The sequence below is a fragment of the Chiloscyllium plagiosum genome, chromosome 10 (genome assembly GCF_004010195.1).
Source record: "Chiloscyllium plagiosum isolate BGI_BamShark_2017 chromosome 10, ASM401019v2, whole genome shotgun sequence".
NCBI classification, from domain to species: domain Eukaryota; kingdom Metazoa; phylum Chordata; class Chondrichthyes; order Orectolobiformes; family Hemiscylliidae; genus Chiloscyllium; species Chiloscyllium plagiosum.
The window spans coordinates 66,630,007-66,650,244 of NC_057719.1; the positions used below are offsets into that span (position 1 = coordinate 66,630,007).

The 20,238-nt window shown below is 38.3% G+C and overlaps 1 protein-coding gene across 5 annotated transcripts in view; it reads left to right on the forward strand.

Annotated features, from left to right (window-relative positions):
- Positions 1-20,238, forward strand: part of fmn1 (formin 1) — a 367,109-nt gene that overhangs the window by 265,648 nt on the left and 81,223 nt on the right. For all 5 annotated transcript variants that reach the window (XM_043697987.1, XM_043697990.1, XM_043697988.1 and 2 more), the window contains one exon: positions 6,914-6,965. In XM_043697987.1, coding sequence (XP_043553922.1) covers positions 6,914-6,965 — 52 coding nt within the window. The remainder of the gene's footprint in view (positions 1-6,913; positions 6,966-20,238) is intronic.

Consider the following 20,238-nt stretch of genomic DNA (forward strand, 5'->3'; position numbering starts at 1 on the left):
CAGAAGATGGCGCGGGCCCTGAGGAACTACGGCAAGACTGGCGAGATCCGCAAGATCAAGAAGAAGCTCACCTACCAATTTGATGGCATGCTGCTCTCTCAGAAGAAATCTGAATGTAAAACCAGCTATTTGCCGTAAAGTCGGGGGAGGGGGCCCTTTTCCCTTTCCTTTTGGACTCTTCCATCTTGGACTGTCGATGTTTATTAAGACGTGAAGGCTGGGCTTGACACTGCACTTACTTCCTTGTTTTTGCGTTGTGTTTCTGCCTTGGTTTTCAAGAGTGCTGTTGAATGCCCATTGCTTGTCAATGTGAGACATACCGAGGCTCACAAACTGGACGCTACCTGCTGCTTTCCCAATAGAGCTGTGCAGCACATTCTGTTTCTCCAGAAAACCTCTGAAGGCCACTGGTTCTCCAAAAGGAGATTGCCCCTCATTTTACCTCTCCCACCTCCCTCCCCCCCCCCCCCCTCCCCCCAGGCCATAAAACTTATTCCTGCTGAAGGCATATGACCAAAACATCGATTCTCCTGCTCCTCGGATGCTGCCTTACCTGCTGTGCTTTTCCAGCACCACACTCTCAACTCCGATCTCCAGCATCTGCAATCCTCACTTTTTCACAAAGTCACATATGGAGTTATTAGGACAGAATATCCCAAAGGTTTGGTGAAAGAGTTAGGTTTCAAGGAATATTTTAAAGGAGAGAGACGAATGTTAGAGTGGCTTCCAGGCTTTAAGAACTAATCAGTTGAAAATATATTCATCAATGGTACAGCATTGAAAATTGAGATTTGCTAGAGGTCAGATTTAGAGGAATACAGGTATCCCAAAAGAATCTGAGATTGGTTGAGGTTACAGGCATAGAGGCTGGGATTTCAGCTCTCATAGCTTCCCTACAATGTGGAAATTCCCAACAAGTCCTCACTGACCCTCTGAAGAGTATCCCACCCAGAACCAATCCCCCAGCCGATTACTCTACATTTCCCCTGACTAATGCACCTAAGATACACATCCCTGTACACTATGGGCAATTTAGTATAGTCAATTCACCTAACCTGCACATCTTGGACTGTGGGAGGAAACCAGAGCTTCCTGAGTGAACCCATGCGGACACAGAGAGTATGTGCATTGTCAGCTGAAGCTGGAATCGAACCCAAGTCCCTGGTGCTGTGAGGCAGCAGTGCTAACTACTGGGCCACCGTGCTGCACTTGGGTAACAAATACAAGAGCAGACGCATTCTGAAAGAAGTGTTTCTGAATGGCACATATTAATGTCCTCATATTTTTGGGATGAGCTGCTATTTTCGATATGAGAGCAAGGTAGTGAAGGGAGCTGAGATCTTGCTTGTCTCCAGTGAACTGCTCATTACCTCCTTGAGGAGCTAGTTCATAAACGTTGGAGTGCCAAAATGTGATCTTCAAAGTGCAGGCCACTGAAGCCAAACAATCTGGATCATGTTATTGCACAGCTGTTGGGTTCACTGAGGAGAGCAATGAATTTTTTTAATGAGGAAAAGCAATTGCCACTGGAGATTTTTCTGTAAGATTATACACAGTAACTTTTAGTTCACTATTTAACCACATCTAAGCACCACTCTGCCATCAGCAATAGAGGCTATCATGGCAATCACCTGCTTTGTCAGTAATTGGCCATCATCACAGGCCCAGTTGATGATTGCTTTGTGGAGTCAGGACCTAATGTAGTGTTCAATTCTTCTGTGTTTGATTGAGAGTCTGATAACTGATTTATGCTTACTGTGCTTGATTGCGTACGCTTGGTGAAGATTGGGTGTAGACTTAGAGAAAATTAACCAATTGTAGAAACACACACAGATGTATATTTTTGCATAGATCTGAGACATAAAATATATTACACAAGTAAATGATCCGACCATTAGGTTTCCCATCCTGAATTAAAAACCAAGGACCGAATGCCAAGACTATGGAGGTGTTTAAAACCGGGATGATTTTTTTAATTGATACATTGTCAAGCTATGAGTCAGAGTTGTTGGGTGAACAGGATTTGTTAAGAATTTTGGATGGCTTAAGAAAAATGCAAAATGAAAGGCAGGCTAGTTGAGTCCAGAGATAAATAAGGCAGGGAAGATGGTTTCAGCAATAAGTGTGCTGAGGTGACGGTACAGAGGTGAAAGATGTTATGTTTACTGATCTTGTGGTTCAACCTCTGGCAGTTGCCAGAAAAAGGGGTGCAGTTCATGGATAGGGAACAGAGTTTGTGGAAGGGGCCAAATTCAGTAGTTTCAGTTGTCCCAATATTAAGCTAAGAAATTGTTGCTTGTTTGATGTGGCACATTGCTTTTTCAATGAGACAATTTACATGAAAACGTACAGTTAGGAACAGAAGTAGGCGTCAGCCCCTGAAGCAATTACTCACCAGACAGTTTAACTTCAGAGGTGGGAAATCTTCTAGAATCGATTATTCAGGATAGAATTAATATTAATAAAACATGGAAAAACCTGGGTGTATTCGGAAGAGCCACCATACATTTGTTAAAGAAAATCATGTCTAATTAGATTGCTGGAGTTTTTTGGAGAGGTAGCAAAGAAGGTTGATGAGGGGAAGACTGTTGATATGATGTACAAGAATTTCCAAAAGACATTTGGTTCATTGCCAGACATCAGACCTTTGACATCTGACATTTATATTATACGCCACCTGACAGATCTTTCTACCCATTCACTTAGCCCTTCTGTTCTTGATTTGCATCTGATCATCTTCCCACTTTACCACCTGTCCTCATGTCACCTCCATATTTAGTCACCATGTCTTCATTCCCTCACCTAGGTTTTGATATAAATTGCAAAACGTTGAGGGCCCAACATCGAAGTCTGCGGGACCCCACTTGTCACATACTGTCAATCTGAAAATGATCTGTTCATGCAAGTCTCTGTTTTCAGTCAGTCATCCATGATAGTATGTTACCCATTATAGTATGAACTCCTACTTTGTGTACTAATCCTTTATGGAACCTTATTAAATACCTTCTGAAAATCCAAGTAGATTCTGTCAACAGGCTCCCCTTCAGTTAGAAGCAGTGGAGGGGTTGAATCAGCTGATTGTGAGGTAAAACTGGATATGGTCAACTTGCATGGGGAATATGGCATCATAATCTTGACAAGGTCCTCAAAAATACACATCACTCCCCCAGTACGAAATGGAAGTGCCAGTCTTGAGTGTGGGGGGGTTTGTTTATTCTTAACGTAGGGTTGTTTAGCTCAGCTGGATAGCTGGTCTGCAATGCAGTGTGATGCCAACAGCATGGGTTCAATTTCTACACCAGTTGAGGTTACCAGGAACGAGTCTCTTTCTCAACCTCTTTTCCCCCGCCTGAGGTGTGGTTACCCTCAGTTAAACCATCACCAGTCATCTCTCTGTCTAATGAGAGAGTAGTCCCATGGTCCAGTAAGGCTTTGGCGACTTTTACCTTTACCTTGCTTCGCTGCAAGTGTGCTGCCATTAAGCAAAGGCTGAGAACAAAGCTCTCACTGCAAATTTTTTTAAAGAATTGATAAATGGGGCTAACTGCCATTTTTGCAATGACAGCACTGCCGAGCTACCAAATACTCTGGGCCCACCGCCTTGCAAATGCCTGGAAGGAACTGATAATGGAATCGAACAACCAGTTCTAGGTTTGATTAACGTAAAAATAAAGATTAAAGTTCTTTCCTGCACTTGCTCAGATTTATTTTCTTAGATGTCCATCTGAGAATGAAGTTAAAGCTCAATATTATTTTACAATATATAAGGTAATTTATCAGGCGATCCAGCTGAAGATACTTCATACGGCCCATATAGCACCGGATCGATTGGCAAAATTTAAGGCAGGGGCATCCCCAATGTGTCCCAAATGTAAAATAGAGGTTGGCGCTCTTGTACATTGTCTATGGACCTGTCATAAGATCCGTAGATACTGGACTAAAGTAGCAAGTGCCACTTCATAGGGCCCATATAGCACCGGATCGATTGGCAAAATTTAAGGCAGGGGCATCCCCATGTGTCCCAAATGTAAAATAGAGGTGGGCGCTCTTGTACATTGTCTATGGACCTGTCATAAGATCCGTAGATACTGGACTAAAGTAGCAAGTGCCCTGACAGAAATTTTAGGAATGGAAATTAAAGTCGACCCCGTATCTCTCCTTTTGGGCTTTTCGAACTTATCCTCCCTGGACATGCACGGGAAGAGACTATTTTCTATTCTCTCTTTCTGTGCAAGGAAAAATATTTTGGTGAACTGGGCGGCTGAGGGCCCCCCTGGACTTTCAAATTGGCACAGATTAATTATGGAATGTATTCCCCTTGACTTCCTTACAAATATAGTGCACCGAAAGACCGAATTATTTTATAAAATATGGCAGCCCTTGAATTATATGAATACAGATATTTCGGCTATCCTAACAAGGGCTTTTATTTAATTGAGATTATGAACCTGGCTGGTCCGGGGCTCCTTGGGAGAGGAATCCCGCACGAATACGGGTTTTGTTACATTTAATGTTAACACATTTCGAGCATGTATCTCACTACCCAATTTCTATGTTATCTGTTGTTTTTTTTGTTGTTTTTTTCTCTTTCTCTTATTTGAATAATGTAATGGACTTAAATATACACTCTGGTTAGTTGTAGGTTAGATTAGTAGTTAGTTGAGTTTTGTTTTTTTTTCTCGATATTTTTCTTTTGTTAAATTTTGGTTATTATATATTTAAGATTTAATTGTATATCAATGTTTGTACTTGAGAGTTTTGTTTATTTTTGTAAACTTGTAAAAATGTTAAATTTCTAATAAAAATATCTATTAAAAAAAGGTAATTTATACCTCAACAAGGGCTTCAGCTAATGAAGGAGCAGCGCTCCAAAAGCTTGTGATTTTAAATAAATCCATTGGATGATAACCAGGTATTATGTGACCTTTAACTTTGTCCACCCGAGACCAACACCAGCATCTCCACATTATGGGAAAGAGGAGAAGTTTAACCATTCATTAATTTGATTCAATTCTGTAAATGTCACTGCCTAAATGAAAATTAAAGACTTGAAACTGCTATAGACTTGCATTTGCATTTTTTATTGGAAATATTACTTCATTTAGCCATTTAATGTGATCCTTTCCATCAAACAGTAATATATCAGACTCATTCATCACTGGTTTGAAAGTAGTTTAATTGCTATAATCTTCCTCCGCTTTCCTTGGGCTTTTCAATCTTCTCTGGTAATGTAACAGACCATCTCTCACCTCCCTGTGATTTTACATTAGATGACATTATCAAAACATAGTAGATAATTATGAGGATAATTATCAGGGCCTTGAATTTCCTCAGGCATTGGGGCAGCAATACCAGCATAACTGGATTAATTAAGGCATAAACTGGAGTGGAAACTGGAAAAACCTACTTGTTGGTCTAAAGACCTGAGCATATTCTGTGCTGCTAAATTGCTGAGAACATATTATGGGGCTAAAACCTCATTAACATAAACATGATTGCTGACCACTTCAGAGCATTGCTGCTGATGCTTTAGTTACCTTGTCGCCAGTGTACCATTGTCTTTGTGGCCTTCTTGCTATGACAGATGAGTAGTGCATTCCTCTTGTGCATTTAAGATGTTTGCGAATATAAGCCCAGAATTACATACCAGACAGTTTAACTTCAGAGGTGAGAAATCTTCTAGAATTAAGTATTCAGGACAGATTTAATAGTTACATGGAAAAATGCAGGTGGATTTGGAAAAGTCAACATGGATTTGTTAAAGAAACTCATTTCAAATTAAATTGCTGGAGTTCTTTAGAGAAATAATAAAGAAGGTTGGTGAGAGAAGGGCTGGTGATACCATGTACAAGAATTTCCAAAAGGCATTTGACACAGTGCCAGACCTTTAAGGGAAGTATAGGGCATGGATTAAAAGGGATAGTAGCAACAGAACAAAATTGTTGAATAATGGCTAATAAAGACTAATGGTTAGTGGGCAGTTTTTGGGATGGAAGCAGGTTTGTAGTGGAATCCCCTAGGGGTTAGTATTAGGGCCCTTACTTTTCCTGACATATATGGGCACATTGTCAAAGTTTGTGATTAGCATAAAACTTTTATATAACATAAAACATAAAAGTTTTAATGTTCCTTGCAAATTGGTGAGATAAATGTTTTCACAAAGCAATACTCAGGGTTGGGAATGCGCTGCCTAAAAGTGTAATGGAGGCAAATTCATTTGAGGCAACCATGATGCTATTGGGTGTTTATTTAAATGGAAACAACATGCAGGGTTATGGGGAAAAGGCACTACGTTAAAATGCTCAGAGGATCAGCATAAGCACAATGGGTCAAATGGCTTCTTTCTGCACTGTAACAATTTTGTGATCTTATGACACAATTTTTAATTAAAACTTCACTATTTAGTTCAAGCATCACAACCATGCAAATACTGTTTAATAAAGTTGAACCCACTGATTAATAACTACATGGAAAATAATTTCCTGATTTTAAGAAAATGATGCGATCAAGGTTTTCAGTTGATGCAGTAAGCCTCAAGAACAATATTGGAGTGGTGGATAACAATTACCTGAGCATTGACATCAGGTTACAGCCTTGAGATCTGCTCTGTAATGTCAAATGATCTTAATCTTATTATGTCATTGGTGCTGGTTCTAGTTATCTAGCTAATGGTTTTGTATGATGATTGTCTTAATGGTTATTTCATGTCTTTTGGCATTATTGCTGCAAATTGATAAGATATAGATCCCTGGTTTATTTCACAATTTATTGTCACAAAAGTACAAAACACACTGCAGTCTTAATTTAAGAATAAAACTTCAATAAAGCTACATTTTTACTGTACTGTCACTACAACAGTATGGCATTTGTTTCTGCTATTGCATAATAGAACTTGTTTTTTTTTTATTCCTAGCAAAGAATGATCTTAAGGTAGAAGAAGCACATCTTGAAGAATCACAGAAAAGGTATCATATTTCAGCTAATTATCTGACATGTTGCTATAAGACTGTTTTAGCTGAAAGATGAAATGCCGGATTCTTTAAATTTTATTAGATGTTTCAAAATTGTATGAGGGTAAAATCATGTTCTTCAAATGTTTTTGGTATGCAGTCCCATTATAAAGTATTAACCTCAAGCATATTTAGCATAAAAGAACATTGATTATTTGTGAAAAATTACCCTTTCCAAGTCTATTATTGTGCAAAAATCAGTAATGCTGCAGTTTTACATGGATCCGGCTCTGATGAAGAGCAAAGTGAAACGTGCACGTGGTTCATGTCAGAGGTTAGTTAGTTATGTTGGATCAATATTCGCCACTGCTAACCACTCCAAATTAACAGGGTCGCTGGAAAGCATCTTATTGGCTAGGGAAGGTGCAAGTTCACTTTTAGACTTACCTCTGTCAAACTGAGTCTCTGCGATTTTGCAGCATCCTACAATATTACTGCAGAAGTTTGGTATTTCAGTTTTTTGGTTTACTTCAGTTGTGGATCTTTCTGCACGAACAATGATGTCCTTTCAATATGGAGGAAGACTGTAAATTTGCATGTGGTTATTTAGGCTTCAAAAATTTCTGACCCATTGGTGAGGGTGGTAAAGTATATTATACTTCACTTCATATAACCAAGCAGTTTCTGTTGTAAACATGATGCTCAGAAAATGAAATGAAATATATCAAACATTTAACATTGAGGGTGCAATTGAATAGTGACAGAAATATATCAGCCACCATATAGGATCTGGCACTTGTAAAAACCATATATTTTTAGCTTCCGAGATTTTTGATTGTGGACTGAAACAGAAAAGAGCTGCTTTAAGGATTGCTACACCTTTTAAAAGTAAAGTAACCTGTATTCAAGACAAGTGCTGTTTACACACCTGGTGCTGGTTTGTAGGCAGGTTTGAGCCAAGTTTGAGGATAAATTGGAGTTAAGGTGTGTATGGAAAGAGCTTTGACTGACAAAACATAATTGATTGGTCTGTGAACTAGTGCCTAGTTATCAATGACAAAGACTTTCTGCCTGCCAGTAACAGTGCAATTGGTTCTCAGTTAGCTGAACAACAAGTGAGCATGAATCTTTTGGCAGAAACCATTGGAGTTCTGGAGAAGAAGGAGCTGGTTTTGCTCTGCAGTTAAAAAGCTTAAGATACCCAGTTTATTTTCCCTTTCCGGTTACTGTGACTTATCATTGATAAGTCAAAGACCTTTATAATTCAGAACCGGTCACCTTGTGTCTCCTAGAACACCTTGTGGAGAAAGAAGATTGAGAAGCAGCATTATTCTGACCAGCACAAACCTACGGACAAGGACCATGAACTGTCTTCCCAGTTTTTGTCTCTATCCATACACCCATGTCTCTTTTTTCCATGTCTGTGTCAGTCTGTATGTGAGTGTAGAGGGGAAGTCTTTAAAGGAGCTGAGCTTTAATAAGTAGAGTTACATATTAGTTGTTTATCTGTAGTTAGACCCGATCTATTTGTAATAAATAGTCAACTTCGTTAAGTATACAAAGGTGGTCCATGCATTCTATTGACCTCGGTTTAAAACACAAGTAAATTGGGGAATATTGTGTACTTCTATAAAATATTTAATATTATGACTCCAAAAATAGCAAAGTTTGCCCTCTAGAGCACTACCCCAGTGAGGCATAACACACTGTTGAGATGTCCTGAGCACAGGCCTAAAACAAGCATTGAGACCTTGTATGTACAATTATATTAATATGCTGTATTCAGGTTTGAGCAATTGCTAGTTTTTTAAAGTAACATTTGTTCATATTTCTTCACCTGTTGTGACCTCTATTGCATGATGGAATAGATTTAAAAGGTGATGCTCATTATTTATACCATGCTTAACATTGAATTAGTTCAAAATCATCCTGGTTAAAAATGGCTTGTAAATTAAAATGTTCAAAAACAAATAATCAACACAATAAAACTCAAAGTGGAAGCTTCAAGTTACTTTGAAGAAGTATCATTAATACCTCCAAACCTATCCTTTGGCATCACCTAGAGACTGGGGCCTAGATTTTCACCTTGACAGAGAACCTCCCTGTCATGATGAAAATGGTAGAAGTGGCTAAAAATTGTATTTCGCTGAACATGAATGCTTCCCATTTTCACAAGGAGTGGGAGTGGATTCATCAGGATTTTTGTAAGTGTAGTTCACAGAGACAAATGTCTTATCAATTATCAGCTGGCTTCACTAAAATAGGATTTTGGAAGCTTTTATTACAATTCTGACAGGAGAAATGCATTGGCAAATAAGCCCCACTACTCAACAAGCCATACCAAAAGTCTAAATGTTTCATTTGATCACCAAAATGGTGAATTTGTTTCTCTTTATTACTGTTGCCTAGAACAAAAGAAACTTTCACTAAGTTTCTTCAATTAATTCACATAACTCATTTATTAAAAATAAACTTATTCTTTAGACAACAGGTAAAACTTGGTATCAACTAAACTTCTGTACAAAATTAAACTGTGTCCCTTCAATCCCAAAAACTCACATTTGTACACAAACAAGGCATGTCAACTCAACTCTACAGCAATATTGTAGGCTTAGAAGGAGAAAAGGCAAATAAGTAACAACAGCCAAAGGCACCAATTCAGAAGATAGGATGGGGCAGCTTCTCATAATTCCTTTGATTCCCTGTCAACAGTGTCAACTTGAGGAATTATGAAGACCTTGAGACTAGATTTCAGATTTGAATGAGATACATTAAAATTAAACAAAGAACTGTGAATGCTGGAAACCTGAAACCGATCTGAGGAGAGAAAACAGGGTTAAATGTTTCAAGTCCAGTGGCCCTTTTTCAGAACTGTGGCTGCAGAAACAAGTTTTCCAAATGCCTTGTCAAACGCTAGGAGTGACAATGAAAGAAATGATGGTGAGCAAGAGAAAAGGGAATCCTGACAGACAGCAGAGCATATATGGTGGGCATACATGGAAGAGATCATCGTAGAATCCATATAATGCGGAAGCAGGCCACTTTCTCCACGGCTAACCCACCTTGCCTGCACACTGTGGGCAATTTAGCTTGACGAGTTCACTTAACATGCACATCCTTAGGCTGTGGGAGGAAAACAGAGCACCCAGTGGAAACCCACGTAGACATGGGGAGAATGTGCAAACTCCATGCGGTCACCCAAGGCTGGAATTGAGCTGTGAGGCAGCTGTGCTAACCACTGAACCACCGTGTAGTAGAGTTCATAGAATCATGGAATCCCTACATTGTGGAAACAGGCCATTTGGCCCATCGAGTTCCAATTGACCCTCCAAACAGCATCCCACTCAGACCCACCCCATTTCTGTAACCCTGCATTTCCCATGAATGATCCATCCAGCCTACATATCCCTGGACACTGGGCAACATAGCATGGCTAGTCCACTTAAACTGCACATTTTTGGACCTTGGGAGGAAACCCCAACAGACATGGGGAGAATGTGCAAACTCCACACAGACAGTCACCTGAGGCTGGAATCCAGCCCATGTCCCTGGTGTTGTGAGGCAGCAGTACTAATCACTGAGCCACCATGTTGCCATAACACTAAATTTAAACACTAAAATTTTAAAAATGAACTACAGGTGCTGGAAATTTTGAACAGAAACCAAAATTGCTGGAGAAACTCAGCAGGTCTGGCAGCATCTGTGGAGAGAAAGCAGAGTTAATGTTTCATGTACAGTGATCATTCTTCAGAACTCAGTTTATAACTAGTTCACTGAAACAGTGCGCTTTTAACAGTTTTACTTTTGGTTTTGTCTGTTACAGACTGAGTGAGATTTGCTTTCTGCTGCAAACTTCAAAAACTCATACATCTAGGTCTATGAAAATCTAAGACTGATTGATTGACAGAACCTTGCCATTGATCAATCCAGATCCAGTTTCAAATACTTCACAGTGTAATCCATAACATTTTATCTGGAAGTCAGCATTGATCTGGAAGAAAAAACACATACCAGCAAGAGAAAAGGGGAAGTATACCGTGCCTGAAATGTTCCTCATCATCATAGTCAAATTTCATATGAAGTCTCTTGGAGATACTTTGCACTGTTACCTTAATTAAGGCTAAGTTTGGAATGCCTTCTTGAAATCAAGATTCAATTATGATTTTCACTGACGAGTTTATTTTCAACTTTATATACTAAATAACAGACTTCAGTGGATGCTAAACTTAAATTGTAAAACAAATAGACAATCAAGCAATCCAATTTTAATTACCATAAGACCACAAGGCATTGGAGCAGAAATTAGGCGATTCAGCCCATCAAGTCTAGCAGGAATATCAAAACATTGCAGATGGTGTAACTGGTGGTGGCCAAATCTGAATTGTGACCAGTTAGGTTCAGAATCACTGCTGGCAAGGCCAGAAATGGGATACACTAATCTGGCCGATAGCTGGTACACTAGTATCGTAGCAACTTTGGATTCAAATGACAAATTATACTGTTCTGAATTACTATTGTAGTTATTATTCCAGCTCCATTGTTTCAATTCTCTGAACCTAATATAACTTTCAATCCTTCCATAGTGCATAAAATAGCAAGTAAAAAGGAATTTTTAATCAATATATTCTGTTTGTAAATGGATGCTAAATATGCCTACTGTATGCAAATCCTTATCTTCACCATATATACTATTTACCTTGTTCCTATCTCTATATTAGTTCTAGTTAGGTTCCGTAGATATCCTGAAATCAGTTGTTGTATCATCTGAACCATCATGACGACAAATTTGTGGCAGCATCTTTTCTCTTCCCTTCAGGTTTGAATTGTGATCTGGCAATTATATGCTCTATCTAGTTGTTTTGATCATTAATGTTTACTTGTACCCTGTCAAATTTGTGTCTCACTTGTAACAGTATTTGATTAGGTTTTTTTTACATTGGCCAAGTCCAGTTTTCAAGATTATTGATTGGGGCTGAGAAGAGTGGAGGAGAATTTAGATTCAAGTGTCAGACATCATCATCTTTGAAGTGTTCTTTCTGTACCATAAAAGTCATTACTACTTCAACAAGGTGTGTCTTTCTGATTTTAAATGCCATTAGTTTCTCAGTCTTCACGTCTGAATTACCCTACTCAAGAAGTCATAAAAAGTTTAAAATGTTGTAATTACTTACTTACAAGAACTTCATTCTAGTGGTAAACAGGCTTCACAAATGCATGGATGCATTTGGGACGTGAAGTCTTCCTGAAGTCTGTTGCCAGCTTCCACGTTATAACCTCTCCAAATTTTGTACCTTCTACACCCTTTGAAAGTATAATCCCAGTAGAACCATTACTGTCTCCACAGTTCCATATTTGTGTGTGTAAATTCATTTGATTTTTTTCGACTGGAAAACTGGGCAGATGACATTTCTATCAAATTTCCATTTCAAAATTGAACCCTCTGGATATCCAAACACAATTTGATTTGTCTGTCGATCTCCAAGTCATCTAATGAATTGGAATACGCAGTATTTCAATGAGAGTCGTTGGCAGTGTTCAAGGTTTTCTGGTTTTATGATACATTTGAGGTTATTTAGAATTAAAAATATAGTGTGTTCCTTTTGGCTGGATGAGGTAAGACTAGTAGAAGCAAGGAATTTCTGAGTTTGAAGATTGGTAACAGTTTGAGGAATGATCAACTTGTTGGTAATTTGGCATTCTTGTAGTACTTATTTCTGACTGCTGATGGAAGTGTGATATTAGTGGGATATTTTGCCTTCATTCACCCACCATGAAGGCTCCTCAACATCAGGTATTCCCTTTAGGCACATGCTCTTTATCATGGATGAATTGAAGAAGTTGGAACAAGGGAGAGGTAAGGCACTGGTAAAATGCAGCAGATGCAGGAAATCTGAACCAAGAATAGAAAATGCTGGGAAAATGTATTAGGTAAGGCAGCATCTGTGATGAAAGCCAGAGTTAATGTTTCAAGTCAGTAAGAAAAGGCAAGATTGTCCCACGTTAGATAATAAGCTGCACAAGTGGAGACACATCAATCTGCACTTACATGAATTATAAATGTGACCCTTGGTCCTCACGACACATTCCAGCTGAAAAACTTTTTCCACATTTCTATATTATGCAGTGACTGTACATTTCAAAAGTACTTAACTAGATGCACACTCTTCAGTTGCTGCATATATTTAGATACTCTGCTCATAAGTGGGCAGCAGTCAGAGATAATTTGACGATCAGTCTTTCTCAATATTGTTGCCTGGGCCCTCCTGGTGAAAGTTTGAGTTAAGGCAGAGGATAGCTTCATTAATTGCCTCTCTTTATGTAAATGGTAATCCTAACAGCACCACAGTAACCTTGCATCTAAACACACACACACACTGCACTATCCTGTTTCTATCTTCCAATCACCTCTCAGCATATACTTCTGCAAGGCATAGCTTTTGATGAAGACTAAAAATTGTTTCTTTTCTTTTTTTTCACCACTCTGCCCTTTTAATGCCCTCATAACCTTTACCAATGCTGCAGAATTGGTTGTATTGGGCTGCTACATTTTTCACCTTCAACAGTAACAAATCCTCTAGTGTGGTGGGAATCCACCAAGTGTCTACCTTCTTAACATCTGACCCATAATCAAGCAGAAAAGGTGAGATTGCAATAATCTCAGGTCACAAACTGAATTTATACCTACCACAATACCATCTCAAAGAGAATCAAGGTCTGTCCATCAATGAAGGTTAACAGCAGCATACTTAAGTGATATCTCAACTCTTATGAACCTACTATCGAGATTATATTGAATGGACATGATGGAAATAATCATAAATAGTATTCTTTCTTAAGTCGTAGCTTCTAATTTTAGAGAACATTCAGTGATGAATTTTAACATTTACCGTATATTACTTATAATTTGAATATTACATTTCATTTATAAAACAAGGTTATAAGCTCAATATCCAAAAATATCCAAGGTTGCTTTAATGTGTGGCAATAATGATTTACCTATGACAGGAGAATAACGCACAACACATTTGTCATAGCCATTATATTTTAATATTGCGTGCTAAATCTTTAAAATAACGTCAACAGTTATGGAAGGAGTCAAATTTCATAACACTTCAATTAAAGCAAAGTACATGATTCTGAATATTATATATTCTCAGTAATGCATTTAACTGTGGAGGTTGACCTGGCATTTTAGTAGTTGGAATATGATCACTCACTGGGTTTGTTTTTTGCTCCAAGTCAACATTTATCTCTCTTTCTTTACTATGTCTGGGTACATTTGTCCAACTTTAAATTATTCATTGTAATTTTCTTAGTAACTATTCTTAGTAAAAGTATTCTGACTGAAGTTATTCATTCCTGTTGCTATTTTGGATCATGTTCAATCTCCCTTTTTTGGATTACATCTGTAATGCATTGGCTCTCCTTTTTCTGTCTTCCAAATTATCCAGTAATTTTTTTATTGGAAAGAGATCTTGCTCCGACATTGCACAGCTCTAAATGTCTGTTTTGTTATTTGTATTTTACTTGTCTGTGTCCAGATGCCAAGAATGTTGCTGTACCATAAGTGTAAGACCACATTGTGGTATGCTCATTATCCTTTGAAAGAATCCCTTCCACATCATAACTGATATTATAATACCCACTCAAGTACTTTCTCTAGCAGGCATTAACTATTCTTCAGCTTCTAGCAGATACTGATTTATAACTTTCACTCTAATTTCCACAGTGTTTCCCTTGACACACCCTCCAATTTACCTTCTATCAATCACTTGTCATCTTCAGCAATGGAGTGAACTACCAGAGACATTACTTAAAATTATTTTTAGTAGCGACATGAGTTAAATCTTACAAAAATAAAGAATGGACAACTCTATGTTATATACATTGCTTATTGCATAGTACACTTGGTAAGTTCCAAAGTGTTCATGTGACATCAATTAAATTGTATTTTACTGCAGTAAAACCCTTTTTATAAAGTTGTCAATGTGGGTTATGCAATCTCTGTAGTATTGAGTGTGATGTTATAGAGAGAATGATTTATAGGGTTTTTCTGTTAATAAGAGAGACATAAGCCATATATATGAAATCAAAGTATATGGTATATTATTGTCATAGTGAGCGGCTACTGGTATTCATTCATGACAAATTTGTATTTTACACAGGCTCAACCTTGACTAAGCATTCTTTGATCTTGTTTGTTACATGCACATAATATCTGAATGAACATCCAGATCTAAATGACCTTTTTCTGCTAACATGCAATTGCAATTTGTTATTTTTCAGTGGCTTCTAAATATATCAGAATTTTATGGGTCATTACATTTTCCACATTTATGATGTTCACCTCTATATGACATGCAGGTGTACTTTAGTTGTACAGCCAAATGAACCTGGGGTTATTGAGAACATAAATTTCCATTGTGAGAATTTGAGCATTATTAGTTTAAAGGCATTCTTGTAGCTTTCATGTCATACATGAGAAATGTTAGGTCACATCTTGAAACAGCAAAGCTCAAAGTTATTTCATTGCTCTACTTCCAAAAGATCAAAGATTTTTCTTGAGTTGTTCTCTTCTAAGGAAGAATCGAGCTTTGACCAGTAGTTAAAGTATTTGAAGCATTTTCCAAATGGTGAATTGTTCAGTTAAAAGAAAATTGCTACATTTTGGGAACATATAATCCAAAGAAAAATTCAAGGAATATTGTGAGGCAGAAAGAAATGGGCAAGAGCTTGCGTGTGATAGTTATCTCAACAAAAGTATGAACAAGTATAAAAATATTTATGGAATAAATGAACTGAATTAAAGTGTTGTAAAGGTGCATAACTTAATGTGAAGATAATGCAAGCACGTCTTGTGGACGATTTGTTTTGGCCCCCTGTTACAGTATTATTAATGAATTCATTTTGCATGAATTTATGAAGTTTTTTTTAGTTCATTCATGGGGTAAGGATGTTGCTGGCTAGGCCATCATTTATGGCCAATCCCTAATTGCCCAGAAGGCAGTTAAGAATCCAGCACATTGCTGTGGGTCTGGAGTCACATGTGGGCTAGACCATCCTCCCCTGAATGACATTAGTGCACCAGATGGGTTTTTCAAACAATCGATTCATGAACACCATTAGACTATTAATTCCAGATTTTTATTGAATTCAAATTCCACCATCTGTCATGTTGGAATTAAACTTGGTCCCCAGGACATCACCTGAGCTTCTGGATTTACAGTCCTGCAATAATACCATTAGGCCATCACCTCCCCATTGTAATTACACAGTAACTAGAACAGCTCTTCCCATTGTGTTTGAAGTGCAGGAAACTTAGCTAGCATTGACCACACAGGATTTTGTTAACTTCGCTATGTGTATTATCAGTTTCAATAATTTACAACTCTTATTATTTTGATATTTCCACTCGTCAGTCAGTGTGGTATCTTGGATCAGTGGTGCTGGAAGAGCACAGCAATTCAGGCAGCATCCGAAGACAGGCAAAATCATTTCTGGATCAGTGGTGCTGGAAATTTCTGGATCAGTGGTGCTGGAAATTTCTGGAGACACCACCCACGCCCTCCACCTCCTCCAAGACTTCCGTTTCCCCGGCCCCCAACGCCTATGACCTTTTTCTGCTAACATGCAATTGCAATTTGTTATTTTTCAGTGGCTTCTAAATATATCAGAATTTTATGGGTCATTACATTTTCCACATTTATGATGTTCACCTCTATATGACATGCAGGTGTACTTTAGTTGTACAGCCAAATGAACCTGGGGTTATTGAGAACATAAATTTCCATTGTGAGAATTTGAGCATTATTAGTTTAAAGGCATTCTTGTAGCTTTCATGTCATACATGAGAAATGTTAGGTCACATCTTGAAACAGCAAAGCTCAAAGTTATTTCATTGCTCTACTTCCAAAAGATCAAAGATTTTTCTTGAGTTGTTCTCTTCTAAGGAAGAATCGAGCTTTGACCAGTAGTTAAAGTATTTGAAGCATTTTCCAAATGGTGAATTGTTCAGTTAAAAGAAAATTGCTACATTTTGGGAACATATAATCCAAAGAAAAATTCAAGGAATATTGTGAGGCAGAAAGAAATGGGCAAGAGCTTGCGTGTGATAGTTATCTCAACAAAAGTATGAACAAGTATAAAAATATTTATGGAATAAATGAACTGAATTAAAGTGTTGTAAAGGTGCATAACTTAATGTGAAGATAATGCAAGCACGTCTTGTGGACGATTTGTTTTGGCCCCCTGTTACAGTATTATTAATGAATTCATTGTGCATGAATTTATGAAGTTTTTTTTAGTTCATTCATGGGGTAAGGATGTTGCTGGCTAGGCCATCATTTATGGCCAATCCCTAATTGCCCAGAAGGCAGTTAAGAATCCAGCACATTGCTGTGGGTCTGGAGTCACATGTGGGCCAGACCATCCTCCCCTGAATGACATTAGTGCACCAGATGGGTTTTTCCAACAATCGATTTGTGAACACCATTAGACTATTAATTCCAGATTTTTATTGAATTCAAATTCCACCATCTGTCATGGTGGGATTCAAACTTGGTCCCCAGGACATTACCTGAGCTTCTGGATTTACAGTCCTGCAATAATACCATTAGGCCATCACCTCCCCATTGTAATTACACAGTAACTAGAACAGCTCTTCCCATTGTGTTTGAAGTGCAGGAAACTGTTAGCTAGCATTGACCACGCAGGAGTTTGTTAACTTCGCTATGTGTATTATCAGTTTCAATAATTTACAACTTATTATTTTGATATTTCCACTCGTCAGTCAGTGTGGTATCTTGGTTCATTTCTTATTAATGAAGGTTTTACTCAGTTAAAGCTGTTTTAAGACAGAATTTTTGTTTATGGATCGAGCATTCATAATGAATTCCTAGGGGAAATATTTTAAAATATATTTTGGTTTGGTTTCAAAACCAAAGAAATTTAAAATAATAAAAATGCCAGCAATTGTTTGTATTCGTGTAATTCTGGTTAAACATCAGAATGGTGAACCTCATGTTCGAACTTCTGAATGAGGAATTTGGGGCAATGTGCACTGTATTGATCGAAGGATGTAAATGACTGTGAGATAGTTCAGAGAAGGTTTACTAGACTAATACCTGAAATGGGGGAGGGGGGGTATTTCTTATGAAAAGTTGAACCTAGACTTGTATTCACTGAAGTTTGAAAAGTAAGAGTTGAAGCATATAGGGTCTTGAGGGGCCTTGACAGGATAGATGTAGAAAAAGCAATGTACAACCAGGGATTCACTGTTTGAAAATCAGGGGTCACCCATTTAAAACAACTTAGGTAAAAAAATATAATTCTCAGAGGATTGTGGTCCTTTGGAACTCTCTCTCTGAAGAGGTGGTAAAAGCAGAGTATTTTTGAATACTTTGAATATTTAAAAGACTGAGGTGGATAAATTATTATTGAGCAAGAGGATGAAAGGTGTGGGCAGAATGCAATCATAGATCTTATTAAATTAAATATTAAATAAGTGTATGCAGATTGACTTCTCCTTGCAAAGTTTCCTGTTGATCAATGATTATCTTTAAAGGACAATCACTTATCAGACTCGTCTCACATTCACATCAAGCATGATGGCTGTGTCAAAAGCAGTCTTCTGCATGTGATTGCTTCATAGTTCCTTAAATGTATTTCCTGCATGTAGCATTCCAAAAACATGCTTGTGTGGTTTCTCAATTATATTTGAAGTTTTTATCTTCTTGGTAGATGAGGCCATGGGCTCATTGGGAGCTGAGGTTTTTGTAGTATTGCATATTGCACATATTACACATGAAGGTAAAAGGAATTATTCTAAAGCCACATTTATCATACTGCACAACATGTGTTTGCTGCAGTCCTTTTAGTACACACAATCATATCTGATAATCATGAGTAAGAAGTCTCATTTCCTACTCAGCATAGCGTGAATTGTTTCACTCAACAGAAGTTGATGTTTTCTCTGGCTTATTGACAACCTATAGCATATATGTACAGTGTTGAGATTATGATAAATTTTAAGTTGTGATTGTGCACCACGTTGAGGCAAAGGGCTTAATTCAGACATGTTGATGACATTGACTTTCACTCTGCACAGTTTGTTTTCTCTCTTGCCATAAATGAGCGTCTCCCTGAAGAAGTGTGGCTCCCATTTTAAAGGTTTATTATGTGAAAGATATTTACTAGGAGCTGCCTCAGATCAATTGTGACATTATGTATAGCCTCAGAGACTCACCTCTAAATTAGCAGGCCTCTATGATGACCCTCCTCCTGCAATGCATCTGCCAAAGGTCAAGAGTCCTGTCTTTGAGACCCTTTGCCTCTGTTTTCCTCCTCCTCCTCCTCCTCCTCCATGTAAAACCCTTTATCCTGGACTGGGACTGCCTCCCCCCACTGCACCTCATCTTCCTTCTCATCATCCTACTCCTCCAATGATGCCATGAGTTAGCTTTATGCAACTGTTGATGTTGTGCTTCAGGGGCACTGTTTGCAGCTGCCTAAAAGGTTATTGCCTACTTGCTTGCCTCCCAGAAGCTAATCGTAGTACTATATTGGCATTTGCAAATGCTGAGGCTGTGAAATGCTATGAATTCCTCAGAATAAAAGAGTTGGGCAGCTTCCAAAGTATCATGCAGGTACAAGTGGCAACATCTTGCTGCGGTCACAAACATGTGCAGGGAAGGGAACGATTTTTGTTTGACATAGGTTGATGAGTTTGTATTACATTGGCAAGATGGATGCACTCTTAAGGAAAACAGGCTCCCTGGTCTTCTGCATCTGCAATGTGCCATGTCCTTGGCAGAGTGAATCTGCTCCCCAACTTGTGCAAAAATGCAACTGCCTGGTTGCATCCACATGAGGCTGATCGGGAGGTGCAAAACAGAGGTCTGCAGCTGAACCTTGGAAATATCGGTTAGCATAGACATTCAGGACAATTTCAAAGCAGGGCTTGCACACCAACAAACTGAGGCGCCAACTCTTCTCACACCATGGCCCAAATGTTGGTTATTAATTCCCTGGTCAATTTGAACTGCCTTCTGCACTGGGGTTCAGTCATATGCAGATACAACATACACAATAGTAAACCTTTATATTGAATTAGAACTGAGTTGTCTTTTCCCCCACCCCCATACCCTCCAAGTGCCTGGTGTGCTCTGAGTTGTTTCCAACTCCTCATCTTGTCTCCTGTCTCTAGCTGCATGCTGCTCATGACTATGTGCCTCTCTAGTGTGTACCTACTCTCCACATTGTGTACTTTATGTCACTTTCACTTGTCTGG